Source organism: Hyperoodon ampullatus, assembly GCF_949752795.1.
Source record: "Hyperoodon ampullatus genome assembly, chromosome: X".
Taxonomy (NCBI): Eukaryota; Metazoa; Chordata; class Mammalia; order Artiodactyla; family Ziphiidae; genus Hyperoodon; species Hyperoodon ampullatus.
Genome location: NC_136913.1, coordinates 93,363,074 through 93,382,567, shown reverse-complemented (window position 1 = coordinate 93,382,567; position 19,494 = coordinate 93,363,074). Strand labels below are relative to the sequence as shown.

General features: G+C 49.1%; 1 protein-coding gene across 1 annotated transcript in view; it reads right to left on the bottom strand.

The window, feature by feature from the left end:
- Nucleotides 1–19,494, bottom strand: part of FRMPD3 (FERM and PDZ domain containing 3) — a gene marked incomplete at its 3' end in the record, with an annotated part of 57,684 nt that overhangs the window by 17,545 nt on the left and 20,645 nt on the right. The window contains exons 5-11 of the mRNA XM_079727628.1: nt 19,166–19,273; nt 16,244–16,375; nt 14,400–14,519; nt 10,604–10,740; nt 10,142–10,268; nt 8,019–8,108; nt 6,016–6,195 (exon numbers count right to left, since the gene is read on the bottom strand). Coding sequence (XP_079583754.1) covers nt 6,016–6,195; nt 8,019–8,108; nt 10,142–10,268; nt 10,604–10,740; nt 14,400–14,519; nt 16,244–16,375; nt 19,166–19,273 — 894 coding nt within the window. The remainder of the gene's footprint in view (nt 1–6,015; nt 6,196–8,018; nt 8,109–10,141; nt 10,269–10,603; nt 10,741–14,399; nt 14,520–16,243; nt 16,376–19,165; nt 19,274–19,494) is intronic.

Here is a 19,494-nt window from a genome sequence, read left to right as displayed (position 1 = left end):
TTCTGAATCCAAACCAGCTCAGCTTTTAGCTAAAGTTGTACCAGTTTTCTTTGCTATCTCTCAGGATCCTGACACATAGCTGGAGTTGAATATTTTCAGCTTATATAGACCAGGGGTTGGCAAACTTTTTCTGCAGAGGGCTAGATCGTAAATATTTTAGGCCTTGTGGGCCACACAGGCTGTGCTGCAAGACCTCTGCTATTGTAGTGTGAGAAAAGCCATAGATCATCTGTAAGCTAAACAAATGGATGTGACGGTATTCTAAGAAAACTGTTTCCAGAAATAAGCAGTGGCGGGTCAGGTTTGGTTCATGGGCCATAGTTTGCCACCTGATCTAAGAGAAAAGCTTCTTTCCAGTTAAATACAATTGTCTGTATTCATTTTCACACCTCTCAGCTTGTTTCATTTGTCAACAGTGATCTCCTTGTCCACTGGAAATTCTTCTCTTGGCTTCTGTTTCTGTGAGGTGACACTGTGCTCTGGTTCTATAATCTCTGACCGCCTCCATCTCTCTCTCTTCTCGTGCAACCTCCCCACCCGATGTCCCAGGCTCAGTGCTCAGCCCTCAGTTCTCCACGAGGGCATCAACTTTCACTTTTGAGCTGGGGATCCCAAAGTCACCATCTCTAGTCTATTTCCCCCTTGAACTCTTCCTGTCTCAGAGCTCATACAGTGCTGGGTCTATATCATACAATCTTGTGCTGGATCGAATCCTATCTTGAGTTGTTTAATAGTTATTGTTCATCCAATTATACAGCACGCCACGGTAAGGCATTCGGATTCTGCCCCACAGGCAATGAGTTAGTGATGCTCCTATGGAACTCATTCAATACCATCAGGAAGAAAAAGGAACCATCCGTACTCGGAAGAGCAATGGCTCCTTTCTCCAGTGAGAAAGGGACCAGGGATGAGATGTTACCTTTGGGTCATGATTTGGAAGGGGCAGGGGGGATGTTTGTACCTCCAGTTAACTCACGCTTCTCAATCACAACAGAATGGTCAACTCTGGGTACAACAAAATAGAGACAGAAGGGGAATAGAATGGGGGTGGGGGGAGAATAAGATGCCCTTCCTTTCTGCCTCACCCCCTACCACCAATGACAGAGGTTTGGGTGTGGATAGCTGCTACCGCCATTACTGTGAGGTCCCAAGACCTGCTAAGCTGGCCTCCAGAGCATTCACAGACATCATGGCCGTCCCCGCTGCCACTGCTTTATTTCGGACCCTCAACGTCTTCCTCCAAGGCCAAAACTTCTCAAGGTATATGTGAACGGGTCACAAGTGTGCTGAGATCCTGAGCCCCTCAGCCTCTGGGTCCTGTTGCCTCTGGCCACAAGGTGCCTCATCTGTTTATTCCAGTGGGCCGTACAAATTGTGGTATTTTCATGATATGGAAAAGGTGGGGACACACTAACCTCAAGACCTTCAATAGCCTCCTGATCGGCCTCTCTGCTTCTAGGCTCTACCCACTTCACCTCCATACTGCTGCCTGAGTGTCTTCCTAAAACGCAACTCTCACTTAAAATCTTTAATAGCACATCACCTAAAACCCACTGCCTTCCAACGTCACACGAAGCCTCTTGTGACCCAACCTATAGCTCCAAGCATATCTCCCACTAACTCTGCCCTCCTCCTGCCGCTGTCCCTCACCGTATGTCCAACAACACCACATCATTTACAGGGTGCTAGAGAGGCCTTGTTGTTTTACCCATTCATACCTTAACCTATGTTGTTCCCTCTGACTGAAATGCTCCCGTGCCCCACTCTGTACACCCAGCAAGCTGCTACGCACTGGCTAGATGGCTCATGGACCACGTGACCCACTGAGAGATGCAGCTGTGCATCCCAGAATGGGGCCAACGCAGGTCCTGCCCTCGTGGAGTTTATAAACCATCAGGAAATAAGACATAATGAAGGGAATTTCCCGGCAGTCCAGTGGTTAGGACTCAGCGCTTTCACTGTGGTGGCCTGGGTTCAGTCCCTGGTCGGGGAACTAAGATCCCACAAGCCTCGTGGTGTAGCCAAAAAAAAAAAGAGACATAAATGAAATAATCACACAGAGGAATATGATTACAAGGTATGATAAGCACTATGAAGGAAAAGTAGAGAGACCTACCAGAACAGAGAATATCCTGGACTGGGGTATGGGTGGATGGGTGGGTGTGAATGTGTGCATGTGTGACTACTTTGGTTTCAGAAGCTGGAGGGCGCTTCTTTGAGGAAATGGCATTGGCTGACAAACAGAATGAGAGACCACTGGACCAAAGCACAGGCTGACTGGCTGACTGACTGATGGACAGACTGACAGACTAGCTGGCTGCAGAGTAGCCTGACTCACTGATGTCCTGGCTGACGAGCTGTCTGCAGGACAGGCAGAATGCCTACTAGCCTGACATCCTGAGTGGTTAGCTGCCTGGCTGGCTGGTCTGCTGGCCAATGGACAGATCAGAGGCCGAGTGCCTAACTGGCTGATTGACTTAACTGTCTGCCTTCAATTTCCCCTCTTCTCTCTTACCCCAAATACGGCCCAATGTCGGTGAAAAAACAGCATGAAGGCAAAACCTTGTGCCCAGAGAGGGCTGAACACAGCCCGAACTGGTTCAGCACAGCACATCAGCAGCCTCTCGTCTGCATCCACCCACAGCCCACCGGGCCCCAGCACCGGCCAAATGCAGGTGGCAAAAGGGACACAGAAGCAATTTTTGCCAGCAAGGGTAAAAATCAAATCAAAGGCAGGCAAGCAAAGAGACCGGATAGGTTTTCTTAGAAATCTTCAAAAACAACATTTTATTTTAAATAGAATTTTAATGATCATGACATCTAATGTAATGCTTGTCCCGACAGAAAGCACGAGAGCAATAAGGCTCAAACACGAGAAGAGGAGACACACTGGCCCACAAGAGATCCCTTGGGACTTTCCCTTGATGGTTTCTTTTCCCCCCTTACGGGCTTCTGTGGTAATGGGGTACGGTAATGGCCCAGAGCTGTCTCAGTCCCAGACTGTGCTGTCTCCTGAAGAAAGATATTTGCATGCTACCTCACGTTTGCCCCACTAAGAGCAAGTAAGCTGAGTGAAAACTGTAACTAAATATGCCCAGGCCATCTTCAAATGGAAAAGGAGAAAAGGAGAATGGAGTTGGAGGCATGGCCAGCCCTGAGAAGGTACAGCAGGCATTGATTTGACATGCTCTAGCCCCATCTCCTTCCTGGGGTGCCCTGGGAGCTCAAAGGCAGCCAGCACTTTGGGATGCCAGCTAGGGAGGGGACTGGCTTTGGGGTAGCCTTACCTCATGCTAGCATCCCTGAAAACAGGAAAAAAAAATCGGAATCCAGGGGCCTGGAGGAGTAAGGGTACAAGATGACAGTCCTTGAGTCCCAGGGGACCAGTACCTTTGAGTTCTTGCCTCCACAGCACTCACTCAGCAAAGTGCAACCTTCTCGTAGCCCCCTCCATGCACCAACACGATGTCCTGTTTATCCTGCGATGTAGGCTCTCACCTCTTCACCCACCCACGATTTGGACCGTCCATGTGCTGTGTGCACAGCACTGTTGTTCAGTGCACTCAGGATATAGGCAGCAGGCAGTAAGGGTTAGGTATGACTTGTGCTTTGTGTGTGCAAGACAGGAATGTGTAAGGGGATACGCATGCACTCTTAGTGACTCTATGTTTCATCCTCACTCTTTCTTTTCCATTACCACTGCTATTCCTCCAGCTCAGGCCCTGCCCTTGTCACTTCACTCCTGCACTAGCACTGCGATCCCCTCCCCGCCTCCCTGGCTTGGCATTAGCCTTGCAAACGTCCATCTGGTACACTGGTCCCAGTCAGCTTTCATCCTGTCACTCCTGTCTTCAAGGGCCTACAGTGGATTCCCACTATTCTATCACATTGAATCTCAATTCCTCGGACTGGCCTTCGAAGCTTTTCACCAGCTTGTTCTGCCCACTGCCAATCTCTCTCCAATCTCTTTTCTCATTATTCTCCTCTCCAGCCAAGCAACTATGCTTATCGACCTGCACATATGGCTTACTTATTTCTGTGCTTACTCTCTTCCTGTGAACACATCCCACTTCTCTCTGCTAATCCATGCCTATCACTTCAAGATCCAGCTTCAAATATCCTCTTGTGGGAAGCCAGTTCTGGTTAACCCCTTCATCTTCTTTTGTTCCATGTTCCACACCACACTTACCTACAAAATTTTACTTCATATGAACTTCTCCTCATTGTTGTTTTGCTTTGGCAAAAATAACAGGTCTCGTTTGTTGACTACTTACTCTGTGTCAGGCAGTGTCCTAAGACGTTTTACCTACATTTTCTCATTTAATCCTGAAGGACAACCTTTGGAGGAAGGCACTCCATTTTTCAGTTGAGGAAATCAGAGTTCAGAGAAGTTAGGACACCTTTTCAAGGCCACACAGCTAGGAAGTGGTAGAGCTGGGATTTGAACCTGGTCTGTCTGATTCCAGAACTCCATACATGTTCCAATGTGGTGTGATTAAGGCAGGTCATGTGCCTTTGTGAGTCTCCCCAGTAAGAGTGAGACCCCTCCTGGGCAGCATTCATGCCCACAACTGTGGCCAGATCACTCCTAGAAATGAGAATAGTGTTCCTCACTCAGGCAACATCCACTGACCCTGCTTGGGCTGGTTCCTCCCAGAGCTTTGGACCCAGAGGTCAGTGGTTCTCAAACCTGGCTATACTACAGAAGCACCTGGGAACTGAAAAAGAAATAAATCCTGATGCTCAGGCTGCACCTGACCAATTAAATCACAATCTCTGGGAGTAGGGTCCAGTCATCTGTATTTTTTAAAAGCTCTCAAGGAAATTCTATTGTGTAGCCAACATTGAGAATCACTCGTAGAACATAGGCGACTTGGTTGGAAAGCTGTTTCTCAGTTTTAAACCCTTTTTATTTCTCAGGAAGCCATATCTCCCCTGCATGTCTCGTCTTTCCTCCCACGCTTCCCTACCTGTCCGTTTGGCTTTTTACCCGGCAACATCTGAGGAGGGCAGCAATCATTGGTTGAGGCAGTGGCCACAAGCCAATTAAATACCAGCTCCGGGCAGGTTCCTAAACCAATGGGAAGCCTGTGAATCACAGGTGGAAAACTTAACATATTAAAGCTTCCTGGGTTTCACAAAGACACAAATAAATAGTTTGCTCTTTTAGAAACAGCAAACATTCCACCTGTTAATCTGCTAACAATATCTCCCCCTGGGAAATCCTTTAAGAAAGGAAACTTGCACCTCCTCTAAGAGCATCCGCCAGCTGGCAGGCAGGCCTTCCGCCACCCACACTGGTCACTGGGTGTTCAAACAGGAGAGCCATGGAGGAGGCGGCTGACCACGGCTGTCAGACTCTGCCCAGGCGACAGCTGCTTGCCAGTCTGAATGAGCTGATCTAGGGGGAAGGTTCTAAGATTCGAGAAGAGCTGGACTCTGGGAGGTGAAATGGGGACGAGGTTCTGCCTGCTTCGTCTCCCCAGGCCCCCTTGGTTCTGTCCACATACTCAGACACCCTCTCCTCCATGGATCCAAGTGTGCACGCCTACGGCAGGGCTCCCTAGCTGACGTGCACATATCCCTTCAGCCTCGGGGGCAGCCAGGCGGGGCCTGGGGTGGCCAGAGTCCCCGGGGCTGGTTCATTTAACCCAGTGTCCCGCCTGAATATAATTTTCTCTGTGTGCTGTGACACGAGAAAGATTGGGAAGCAATGGACTGGGAGGTAGCTCCAAGTTCCCCAATCCCCCTGCCTATTGCTGAAAACCTGTCACAGGTTGATCAGACACTTTCTAGCCTTCCCTAGCACCGCCTGACCTTAATATGGGATCAAGACAGTGTCCCAGAGGGTTGAGAACAGAAAGAAAGATGAGCCCCCAAAGGCCCAGGGTCTGAACCACTTCAGAATCACTGAACCTCACCTAATGGGATGACACTCTGTTTCTCAAGTTTACTTCTTCCTCTGTTCCCAAGGCCTGTTCCTGGGAAGAAGTAGCCCCTCGAAGCCGTGCTTACCTTGGCATCCATGATGCTGGTCTCCACCCGGGCCACGCCCTGGTTCTCCCGGAACAGCTGGATCTTGCTGATCTTGCTGAACTCGGACAGCACAGTGGTGAGGTTGGTTTTGAGGTCAATAACATGGCTGATGCCATGACGGGGTCCCACTAGGAGGGTGGTGGCCGACTGCTTCTCATCCTGGTGCCCCAGCGTGGCGGGCAGCATTCAAAGGAAGAAGGGCAGAGGAAGTGAGGAGAGGAGGCGGGAGGAGGAAATAGAAAACAGGCATTGGACCGGTTCTGCTGGAAGGTCTGGAAACATCTGGAGCTCAGTGCCAGGGCCAGAGGACAACCTCGAGGGGAAAATGGTCTGGGACACCCCTGTTCTCAGGCCAGGGCCCCGGATCATCGGTCCAAATGGACACATTAGCCTCAGCAGAAGGGAGATTGAAGAGGGCAGCAGCAGGGCTGGTTCTAGCAAAATCGTCAAATAGGTTTATTTTGGTGCCTCTGAAGCACCCTCTTCCTACCAAGCCCCAGGGATTTTCCATTTGTTGCCTTGGGCCACTCAAGTCTCCCACCTGGTGCTCTGTCTGAACAGGTGGCATCCTGTGTTTGGTCTTTACCCTCCCTCACCAACAGCCACTTGAACTTGCACTTCTCACCTGGTGCTAAAAGCTGAAGTGACAAAGTAACTCTGCCCAAGGTGTTAAAGGTTGACTGGTTAACACTTAATGACTGGAGGGGTGGAGGGGGACCTCCCTCCCTAAGAAGATATGTGCCCTTTAATAGGCACTACAGCAGTCTTACCCCATAGGAATGACCTATAAGAATTTCAGCAGTGGGCTTTCCGTAATCCTCAAATCCCAGTATGTAAATGGCCACCTCTGCGCCTGATGGACTGGATTCCCTTAAGTGGTCGTGACAGGCTCCTTGGCGCCATCAAGCCTGAGCCCTTTGCCGGCCCATTCCCTGGCATTAACATCATCCCGAGGAACCTATTCCATCTGCTCTAGATACTTCGATAAGCGGCTTTCCATCAGTTGCCCCACGAGCATGACAGCGTGTTCCCCAGAGCATGACAAGCACCTGGATCCAGTCAGCAAGATGATTTGAATTTTCTTTCACCAAAGCTCACTAGGGTAAACTAGCCTGGGGCACAGTCTTAGGGGGACCACTTGTGCCCCGCTGGAGAGGAGCGTTGCTATAGTGAAGGCCCTGGCAGGGAGGGGGGACATCTGGGCTAGGGGATTGAGGGAATATGGGTAAGAGCAATGAAACAGGGCAGGGGTCGGCAAACTCTGGCGCACAGGCCAAATCCAGCCCTCTGCCAGTTTTTGTTCAGCTGACGGACTAAGAATGGTTTTATACATTTTTAAATGCTTGATAAAAATTCAAAAGAACCGTGTTTTGTGACATGTGAAAATCACACGAAATTCACATTTCAGTGTCGGTAAACAAAGAGATATTGGAACACAGCCAGGCCCATTTGTCTATGCGTTGTCGACGGCTGCTTTCATGCTGCAATGGCAGGGCTGAGTAGTTGCGACAGGGACCTTCATGGCCTGCCGGCCAAGCCTAAACTATTCACTTATCTGGCCCTTTATAAAAAAAGTTTGCTAACCTCTGAAATTGAGAAAAGGGGGCACAAAAGAGCCTAGAGGGATACTGTAAACAAATATAGCCTCCTACTTTACATTTTATCTTTTCTTTTTGTCCGCATTGCACGCAGCTTGCGGGATCTTAATTCCCCAACCAGGGATCGAACCCGGGCCCTGGGCAGTAACGGCGCGGAGTCCTAGTCACTGGACCGCCGGGGAATTCCTGAAATTTTTTATTTTATTTTTTTGCCTCCTACTTTAACCATTTAACCAGAGGCGGGACCAGAGCACCACGGGAGGGAAGAGGGAGAAGAAGGAGGAAAAGGACAGAGCATGAAAGATCCAGTGGAGTCCCTCCTGTCCCCCCAGCCAAGGACAAGCGCCCCCGAAGGGCTCCCTCCCCCTCACTGCCCTCACTGACCAGGCCCACAGTGTTGAACAAAACGCCCGTGAACGTCGGAAGTTCATTCAGGATTCGAAGATACTGGAGTTTGGCCTGAATTGCAGAGCCCTGTGGAAACAACCGACTCAGAAGTATGAGAAAGTTGAGGTGCACAGGAAAAGCAAACCCATGTTCGTAGGAAGGAGGGTCAACAGCTTAGGACAGGCACTAGTCAGACCAGTCAGCAAGCCCCACTGTGGGACACTCGGGAGAACCACAGGAAGGTTCCAGTTTGGACAGCTCTTGCCAGACTCTAGCATCCCATCTCCCTTCCTAAACCCTCCTCCTATCCCCTGATCCTCATTCCTGAAGAATCCAGCTTACTCATTTTGTTCCTCGGTTCATTTCGACGCCTTTCCCCAACTCCAACACCCCGCAACATCTATACCTCTCTCCTGAGATCCCTGATGGCCACTAGGTACTGGCCCTCCCCAACTAGGGGTCGCACTCAGTACCTTTATCCTGAGCACCTCTAAGTCCCGAGCCTGCTCTTCTTCTGGCAGAAAAGTCTCCATCAGTGGTACCCGCATCCCCTGGGCACTTGAGCCAGAAACCTGTGAGTCACACTGGACTCCTCCCTCAGCCTCTCACCTGAGGGCCACCAGTCACCAGATCATCTTGATTCTACCTCCTAACTCCCTCTCCACCCTACCCATCCCTCTTCTCTAGCCCCGTGGTCATTGCCTGGATGTCCCCCACTTGCATCACGGTGGCAGCCAGGTTACCTTCAGTACTAACACTCCTTTCCCTCCACCCCTCCGCATTTGCAGTTAGAGGGAGCAGCCTAAAACATAATCATACCACTGGCCGCTTAAACCCTTCAGTGGCCCCGTGCTGCCTACAGGGTGAAGGATAACCCCTTTCCACGGCACACGAGGCCCTCCGTGAACAGGTTCCTGCCAACCTCTTTGGCCTCCTCTCTTGCCCGCACCCCACTCAGGCAGCTTCCTTGAACCCTCCGTGCTGGTTTATGCTGATCTCTTTGGATCTCCCTGCCTGGGAAAGTCTTCCTCCCCGCAACTCATCTAGACAAACGTCTATCTGTCCTTTAAGACCCAACTCTGGCATCAAATGCACCGATTCCTGGCCTTTTCCATCTCCTTCAGGCTGGGCTGGCTGCTGTTCCTCCACGCTTCCAGGGCACCTGCACTGGTCGCACTGTGTTGTGACTGCCTCTTGTTTCCCCACCAGCCTGTGCCTGACTTGAGGGCAGAGACCGGGCCTTCTTCATCTTTGTATCTCCAGCCCAAGCACTGGGGGTGGGGGGCGCTCAGAAAAAGTGTTTGCTGAGGAGATGGTTGGGAGCCCTGAAGCTCTCAGCTGGGAAGAAAACAATCTGATTAAATATGCACAGCAAGGTAGGAATGGCTTAACTCTCCGGGGAAATCTGCATCTTAAAAGAGAAGCTAGTTGGTAATGCAGGGAATCTGGCATGGGTGGAATATAAGGGGGCAACTGTGTCCAGTGTCTCCATCTGCATGTGGATTCTGGTGCCCCTCACCACCCGCCTGCCTCCTAGGCAAGTAGACTGAGCCTTGCAAGCCTGAGAAGGGCCTGCGGGGCTGGGAAGGCAGGGAGTGGGAAAGTGCAGGAGAGCACAGCAGTGACCTGAGTCCTCCACCTGCCACCCGGCGACCCATTCTCCAGGTCAGGCCTTGTCCCATAGGGCTGGGCTTTTATCTCCCAGAATTCCCTGTACCAGGGCTGATGAATTAGAAAGCTGATGAGGGACAGAGCAGTCTTTTCCATGGGAAACCTGTCTCCCCAGGGTCCAGTGCTGTCCACACGACAAGTGCTTCATCAGCACTGACTAAATGGGTGGAACAACCCAAGAATATTCTCCTCCTGCACCTTTGTCCCTTTGCTTTGAGGACCCTGGGCTCTCCCAGTGACTTGCCACTGAGCAGTCTCTGGGGGTGTCTCAGGCTTAGGGAAAACCCCTCTCCACAATCATGCCCCATATCTGGCCAAGCTAGATGTGTATCCAAGTCAAAAACAGTGGGGAGGGTTCCCCAGAAGACCACACCTGCTGGGAAACCACACAGGAGTCCCCCATGGCCACTAGTGCCCGAGCAGGGTGCCCAGTGGCCTACTCTGGATACCTTGGTGCTGCTGGAAGGATGTGTTTGGTGCGCCTTCAGCTGCTGAGAGAGAGATTTCCGGAGGTTCTTCTCTTTGATGCCCTGTAGGAGGGAGGGGGGAAGAAAGGGTTCCAGGCCCCACTCCTTCCTAAAAGCAGAAGAAAAGTAAGAAATTAGAGAGACAAGGTGAGACAGAGAAAGCAAAATGGTAAGACAGAAACTAGCTGAAATCTGAGACAGAGATGGAGGAATGGAGATTAGGAGAGAGAGACAGAGAGGGGCCAGAGGCAGGCGAGTAACATTGGCCACAGTTCTCTAGTAGAAGCTGTAGCTCAAGGGCATCCTGGTCTAGGTGTGAGGAATTCCAATTCTCACTCCCATCCCAGGCCCACATTCCTAAAAAAGCAGAGCACAGCTCAACCACTGCACCTTCTCCCTACACAGCTATTTGCCCCCATCCTGAAGGGCCCTGGCGCAACTCACTCCACATTCTTGAGTGAGATCTTCTGACTAGGTCGAGTAGCTGAGACAGTGATATAGATGTGGAGGGCAGCAAGGCCCAAAAGCATCTCTGGCTTGGGGTCCATTCCAAAGCGTTCTCGGATGACATCGTTCCGACTCTGTGAGAGAGGGCAGTCCAAACCCGTCAGTTAAAGGAGACGTTCCCTCCCCACCCCCCCACCCCCCCACGGACTCCCTTATATCCTAGAAGAAACTCGTGGTGTAAGTAAGCATCCTAGATCAAGTGGAAGAGGAAGATTCTGCCCTTGGGGAAGAGGTAACAGAGGAACCTCAGGTCTCAGAGACACCATTTGCTTCATTCAGCGGATATTGATTGGACAGCCCCCTTCTCAGTGACAGGTACACACAATGGCAAGGCACAAATGGTCAGAACATCTAGGGCGCTGCAAAAGTGAGACATGGCACCACTCCCTTTCTTTCCTCCTGTTACAAGAGACCTTTCTGCCTTTTCTCTGGGGCCTATACTCACCGCCCCCCAGTCCCAGCCATCGGAGGCTCCTCTACCAGCTCAGATGGGAACAAAGGAAGAGAGACACTGGGAGGGATTCTCTACAGGTCTCTGGCCCAGAAGCCCACAGTGAGAGATGGATTGCACGGATGGGGCAGATATTCTTTCCTTGGGGTCTGAAGATCAAAGCAGTGATGAGTCAGTCTTCCCTATGCTCTCCTAAAAAGGGTCTCCTGGAACTACTGGCCCAAGGTATGTCAACCCCCAAACCCTGAAGGTCAGAATCCCAGCTATCAAGGATTCAGCCTCGGTTAGACCAGTTGCCCATTGTGCTGAGGTGAAACCAGGATGAGCTAAGAGACTAGAGAGCCGCAGTGGTATCACTACAGCATAGGAGAGAGTGTAAAAGGAATGCTCCATCAGTGATCATCTATGCAGAAAATCCAATGGAATCTACAAAAAAAAAACTACTAGAACTAATGAGTTAGCAAGGTTGCAGGATATGAGATCAACATACAAAACCAACTGTATTTCTACATGCTTGCAACAATCAGAAATTAAAGTTAAAATCAAAACCATTTACAATAGCATCAAAAAATGAAATAATTAAGGATAAATCTGTCAAAACATGTGAAAGACCTGTACATTGAAAAGTAGAAAACACTGCTGAGAAAAATTAGAGAAGACCTAAATAGATATATATTGTGTTCATGGGTTGGAAGACTCAAACCAATGTATAGATTCAACACAATCCCAATCAGAATCACGGCAGGTTTTTGGTAGAAATTAACAAACTAATTCTAAAATTCACATAGAAATGCAAAGGACCTAGAATGGCCAAAACAACTTCGAAAAAGAACAAAGTTGGAGAACAAACACTACCTGATTTTAAGACTTATTATAAAGCTACAGTAATCAAAAGAGTGTGATGTTGGCATAAAGATAGACAAATAGATCAATGGAATAGAATGGAGAGTTCAGTAATGACCCACACATACACAGACAACTGATTTTTCACAAAGGCGCAAAGGCAACTAAATGGAGAAAGGATGGTCTTTTCAATAAATGGTGCTGGAACAATTGGATATCCATATGGAAAAAAGAAGAACTTTGGTCAATACCTTGTACCACATATAAAAGTTAACTCAAAATGGACCACAGACCTAAATGTAGAACCTAAAATGATAATACTTCTAGAAAAAAATAAGAGCAAAATCTTTGTGACCTTGGGTTAGGCAAAGGCTTCTTAGATATGACATCATAAGCACAATCCATAAAAGAACAAATTGACAAACTGGACTTCATCAGAATTCAAACTTCTGCTCTGTGAAAGACATTGTTTGGAGACTGGAAAGACAAGTTAGAGACTGGGAGAAAATAATTGCAAATAACATACAAAAGACTTGTATCCAGAATACACAAATAACTCTCAAAACTCAATAATAAGTAAACAAACAACCCCAATTTAAAAAGTGGGCAAAAGATTTGAATAGACACTTCACCAAAAAAGCTGCATGATGACAAGGAGGCACATGAAAAGGTGTTCAACATCATCAGTCATTAGGGAAATGCAAATGAAAACGAGAATGAGATACCCCTGCATGCTATTAGAATGACGGAAATTTAAAAAATACTGCTGGGCTTCCCCGGTGGCTCAGTGGTTGAGAGTCCGCCTGCTGATGCAGGGGATACGGGTTCGTGCCCCGGTCTGGGAAGATCCCATATTCCGCGGAGCGGCTGGGCCCGTGAGCCATGGTTGCTGAGCCTGCGCGTCCGGAGCCTGTGCTCCGCAACGGGAGAGGCCACAACAGTGAGAGGCCCGCGTACTGCAAAAAATAAATAAATAAAAATAAAAATAAAAAATACTGCTAACTCCAAGTGCTGATGAGGATGTGGGGAAACTGGGGCTCTAACACACGGCTGGTGCTTATATAAAATGGTACAGCCACCTTGGAAAACAGCATTAGAGTTTCTTCAAGAAATTAAAGAAAGATAGATCTACCGTATGATCAAGCCATTCCATTCTTAGGTATTTACTCAAGAGAAAAGAAAGCATATGTCATACAAAGACTTGTACGTGAATGTTCATAGAAGTTTTATTTGTAGTAGCCAAAGCATGGAGACAACCCAAATGTCCATCAGCAGGTGAACTGGTAAATTTTTATACATCCATACCATAAAACACTACGCAACAATGAAAAGGAATGAACTACTGATACACACAACAACATGGGTGGACCTCAAAATCATTATGCTGAGTGAAAGAAGTGAGATCAAAGTAAGTGTTCATACCGTATGGTTTCATTTGTATAAAACTGTAGAAAATGCAAACTAATCTACAGTGACAGAAAGCAGGTCAGTGGCTGCCTGGAGATGGGAGTATGAGTTACAGAGGAGCCTGGGGAGGCTTTTGGGGGTGTTGGATGTGTTTAATATCTTGAGTGTGGTGATGGTTTCATGGATATAAACATATGTCAAAACTTATCAAACTGCCATTTTAAATATGTGCAGTTTGCCGTGTGTCAATTAGACCTCACTAAAGCTGTTCAGTATAAAAAAGGAATACAGCTGAACACATCATCACAAAGGGGAGAGAGAGGGTGGACAAGGTCTTGTCACCAAATTCCAAACTATTTGAACTAAACATCCGTCTCTGCACACAGCAAACATCCACTCATCTTTCAAGGCTAAGAGCATGCATGTATCACTTCCTCTGTGAAGCCTGCATTGTGCCCCTCCCAGGGAGAGTTGGCAAATTGCTTCCTGAGTGCCCCTACTGACATTGTACCCTGCCATCCTCATAATGCCTGTCACCCTGTCTTTATTTGTGCACATATCTGCCTATGAGCTCTAGCGATCTAGGATAGTTCTTTGACCACCTTGATTGCCAGCACCTAGCACAGGGCCTGGCCCAGAGTAAGTGCTCAGCATATGTTTCTGGATGAACTGAATTGGGAACCATCTCCTTAGTGGAGCTCGGGATTGGGCATTGGGACCTCCTGTTACTCCAATGCACTTGTTAAACCAGGGTATGCTGTGAAGATGCCAGAGTTACTGGGGTTGCTTCCTCCTGAAAACTGATTAGATCTGTCTAGACAAACAGACAGGACTTGGAGCCAGAGCCAGCTCAGGTTGCCAGGCCAACCAACTTGACCATGGCCTACAGTGGTAGCAGAAAATGAGAGAGCCTTCAGAGCTACCTGAAGGTTGGAAAAACTTACATAGCGACTTCATTGTGATGGCAGAACAGCCTGCCAGCTTGTTTGTCCATTGGTCTGTCTGTCTGTGTATCCCCAAGCCAGACTCTACCTGGATGTACAGGTACTCGAAAGCAGCAGGATCCCGACGCAGCAGCTCCACCGGGTCTTTGGGAAAGAAACTTATCCGGAAGAGGCATTTCATTCCATGATAGTGTGTCCGCTGCACTACCTGAATCCCAGGGGTGAGAGGTGGGAGGAAAAGAGAGCTGGGATCAATGGCTGGGTGCCAGGAGTCAGCTCGGCGGCTCTTCAAGGCAGGGCCTGAGGCAGAGCTAGGGTGCTGCTTCCTATTCTGTCTTCCGCCTGGCTGATTCCAATTACCATTGGGGAAAGTGATGAGGAGCTAAGTCTTTTCTGCCCTTCTGACCCCAAGTGACTAGAATTTTCGAACCGCTTATCACGCCTTGGCCTTTATCAGCAACCTAAGGCCCAGGACATGAGGTAGGAAGCAAGGGCTCCTGGCAACTTCTCTGGCTCTTCTTGCTGTGGGGCTAAGGCTTTTGCCTTGCAGAGGGGCTCAGCCTCAAGCAAAGGAAGTTGCTTATGAGCAACCAAATCAAAGACTTAAAATCCCATTTGGAGGTGTAGCTGAAACAAGCTGGCAATATACCAGTAACTGCTGAAGCTGGGATGGGTAATGAGGGTTCATTATCCAATTCCTTCTACTTTGGTGTATATTTGAGATTTTTTTTGTAATAAAAATGCTTAAAAATCCCATTTGGAACAAGAGACCAGCTGGATCCACAAGGCCCCTTGAGGAGCGGGGAGGTGCTTAGGCCTCCCTCCAGGCAGGACACCCATCTTTCCTTCACAGGTGGGAACCTGTGAGTCTCTGGACTGCATCTGGCTGAGAGCTAAACTTGAAGAATTCTTCTTTCCTAAATCCTTTCATTTTTGTGTGTCTGATTTCAGCCTTTGTTTCGCTTCCTTTATACATTTCTTCCCAGCCGTCCCTCTCCAACTCCTTCCCTCCCTCTCTGGGAATATTTTTTTTTAAAGCAACTGAGAAATTATTTATTTATTTGGCTGTGCCATGCGGCATGTGGGATCTTAGTTCCCTGACCGGGGAGTGAACCCCCGTCCCCTGTATTAGAGGTGCGGAGTCTCAACGACTGGACCACCAGGGAAGGAAGTCCCCACTCCCTGGGTACATTGATTGGCCCTGGTTGCCTCTCTTACTCTCCATGGTGCATCACCACTGGTGAAATACTATCCAGCAATCCTGGATTTCCTTGGCCTTTTTCCAGAGGCTGGGAAGATAAGACACTTTCTCCTACTCTACTTTGGAACTTGACACGGGTGACATGCTGTCCGTGCTTGGTCCCACTCAGCCCGTTCCCAGCCCACATGTGTCCTAGCCTCAGGGGTCTCACTAGACTCCACTCGCTGACCCTTCCATATTACAGCCTTCACCTGAAGGTAAAGTTTCCCCTCACAGGAGGAAAAGTCTAGCAGGGCCTCCATGAGACAGTGGAGTTGACACTGCTCAATTCAGTCTTGCACGCAGTAAATCACCACCCCATGCTTTCCCCACTAGTGACCGCCAAGACTAACAACTGTCATGCCTTTCTTAGGTCACAAGAGACATTTTACAGAGTTTTATTTGGCGGTGCTGTGTGGCTTGTGGGAACTTAGTTTTCTGACCAGGGATTGAACCTGGGCCCTTGGCAGTGAAAGCACAGAGTCCTAACCACTGGACCTCCAGGGAATTCCCAAGAGACATTTTAAAAGGCCTCTGTGGGTGAGTCATAAAGATCTTGATTGAGAATTGGGACTTCTGGGAGCTGGCTGAGCATATCATGATGAATTTTCCAGAAGGAGAGTACCTGGTGGCCTCTTCTCTACTAAAGGCCATCTGCAAAGCTATCAGGCCAGGACAAAGGAGTTACTTACATAAGCCAGGGGCTGCTTGTCCTGGAGAAGCAGGAACTTGTGGTTCTGTTCTGGCCCGGCATACTCAAGGACAAGGGCAAAGTGCTCAATGTACCTCAGGGAAAGCCGGTCCTGCAATGTCACCATGACATCCTGTGGAAGACAAAAGAGCCTTGAGAGAGAGATCCCTTCCAGCTCTAAGATACTCTAAGCACCCAAAACGGGAAAAGGGGACTGAACATTAAGAAAGATAGTCCTGGGGAGAAGGCTGAGGCTGGGAAAGTGGGCCGGACAGAGACACTGGCCTTTATGGTGGCCCAGGCACGGTGCTCCAGGATGATGAGAATGAGCCAGGAGTGCTGTTCAGAGGCCTGGGCCCTGGGGCACACCACAGGTGCAGGGGGTGGAGGGAGGTGTTTCTGAACTTGGCCGGGCCAGGCATGTGGCAAAAGAAGGTCATGGCCCTCCCTCCCCCTCTCTCTCCTTTCATTCAACAAATTGTCTCCTGAGTGTGTCCTAAGTGCCAGGCACTGTGTTGGTTCTTCCCTCAGCTTCTCACATAAGTCAGAATGTTCACTCTGGTTTGTCCGGCAAGTCTTTACTTAGGAATTAACAAAAGCCGAAGCCACAATTACATGATTAAAAAGTAGACGATTTCTGGATTCATAACCTAAATTGAATGACTAGAGTTACTGGCAAAATGTTCATCTTTGATTTAGCTGGCTTTTAGAGACGATCAATTTAGCAACTGGAAAAATGCATCCATGCAGAGGAACAATGTCATGTGTTTTATGTACAGTCATGAATTTGACTACTTCTGCACTCTGTCTGCTCTGCTGCCCTACTTTTAATATTAGGGTGTCTGGAAGCAGATCCATGGGGGCTGCCCACATGTCACTTTTGAGACTTCTACCATCTATTTGCTGTGACTTCAGCATACACCGGCCTCCAGCGTGTGTGTTCGTAGCATTGGCATCGCTCAGCCCCCGAAGGCCGGGAAGAAGCAGGCTTGGGAACGCGAAGCTCCCTTCCAGCCAGGGCTGCCAAACAAGCCCCTCGGTGAACATTGACAGCCGTTTAGCTATTCAAATGTTAGGCTGGAAATTGGCGGGTACTTGAGAATATCTCTTTGTATTATCCAAGTAGTCACAGAGGCGCCAGTGTTGCTGAAGTGCTGGCAGGGAGAGATGAGATTTTCTCTGCAGTTCAGCTGCTTTGGGACCGTGGAGGGCCAAGCTGGTGATTGCCAACCGGTGTTACAAGTCTAACAGCTCCCATGCCAGGCTGTCAATTCACCCAGGTACCTCTCTGGGACAAGCGGCCTGGCAGCCTGTCCAAGTTGCAATGAACAGCCAGTGCACCCTCCCTGAAGTCATGGTAAGGTCACAAGCCAGGGGACGCTGCTGTCCTGGAAGGCTGGGGCTACCTGGAAGCACTAACGGCGGTGACATTGCGAGGTGGGAGGACGCTCAGAGGAGCCTCCACAGGCAAAGAGAGGAGTAAATGCTCCAGCGTGGAGACAGATCGACAACGGACATACCGGTCCATGATTTAACACCAAGGAGGATTCTGACACAGAGAGATACCCACATCTGGAGGAGGGGAACTTAGACACCCCTGGGTGGCCTAGTTTCAATGTCCCTCCCATAGACGGAAAACTTCAATAGTCAAGAGACCATTCTGGGGCACCCTAAGGAGTGTGTTTTGGTCCTAAGTCCCCTCGGGGACCCACCCAGGCCTAAACCTTCCAAAGAAACTCTCGGTTCAATCAACACAGGTGAGGCCCAGGCTTTTGCAACTCGGGCGCTACTGGCACTTTGGACAGGACAACTCATCATTCGGGGACTGTCCCATTCCTTGCAGGACATTTAGCATCTCTGACCCTGAGACACTAAATGCCAGTAGCATGCCAAACCATGGGGATGACCCCAAATACCCTCAGACATTCCCAAAAACTACCTGGGAGGGGGCAGTGCCAACCCTGGCTGAGAACCACTGGCAAGGCCAATTCTGAACACCTGATAACTCCTCTTAGGGAAAGTTTCCTGGCCCCGGGCTTGCTTTATTTATAGGGTTGTCTTAGCCCCAGCAGGGGCACCTCAGGACATTCGTGGGCCAAGGTGGGTTTTCTGGGCAGGCAGCACTGATTGCATGAAAACATTCATTCTGGGGATGGAATTCTCTTTCTGGAAAGAATCCAGAAGAAGCAGGAGCAGATATTTCTATCCCAGAGCAGAGCTAAACCTGGGGGTTAATGGTACATCCCCTCTCCTCCTCAGAACTAAGGGAATAACTACAACTTCTAGATGCCCGGCTGAGCCGTTAAGAATCAGAGCTCATTAATTGCTCTTCCTGCAAAAGGAATAGCCAAAGGGACTGTTGGTGGACTTTTCGAATCTTGATTCAGTGCTTAAGAGCTGGTTGGTATTTAAAAAGCAAGCCATGGCTAAGCTAATCTCCTGAGAGATGGTTTGTTGATTTCTGTGTGTAAACTTGCGTAGGTGTTATTTTATCAATTTAAGTCACTTTTGCTTTATAAATGGTTTAATGATCTTCACACTCCTTAGCTCCTAAGAGTCTTGAAGGATGCAGTGTAACACGGACACGAAACAGTTAGCAGATGTGTGCACACACGCATGCATACACACATGCATGCACATGTACATGCGTGTACGCATACACACACACACACACACAAACAGTCGCTAGCACATAGTTGGGCATTCAACTTTCCCTCACCACAGTCATCCGAGGACTGTATGTTTTTGAAACAGGGTGCTTCCCTGAAGCAGGAGTTCAAAGACCAAGACCACCTTGCTCTGGTAGCAAGCGGCTTGGTGCAGACTCAGAGGAACCCAAGGACCAGCAGTGGTGTGTGCTCCAGAGGAGAGCACCTCCTAAGAGAGGACAACACCAATCCAGGAGAGGAGACCCTGTGGGTACCTTAACAGTGGTCCGGCCATCAAACGTGAACGACTTGATCTGCCCATTTTCTAAGAAAACCTTCAGGACATTGGGGATGAGGAGAAGAGCTTCTTTCTTCATCATCTTCTGTGAACAGGCAGGGAAAGGACAAGGAGGGGGACTCATGTAGAGGGAGGAGGGAAGCCAGAGGAGGGGCGTGGAAAGGAAGAGAAAGGAGTGAGTGAAGGAGACAGGGAGCCAAAGGTATGGAAGGACAGAGATACAGAGGAAAGAACCCATCAATGATAATGTTAATGTGGAGACCAGAACCGAATTCTCCAAGAAGACACTGGGCCATATCCAAAGCT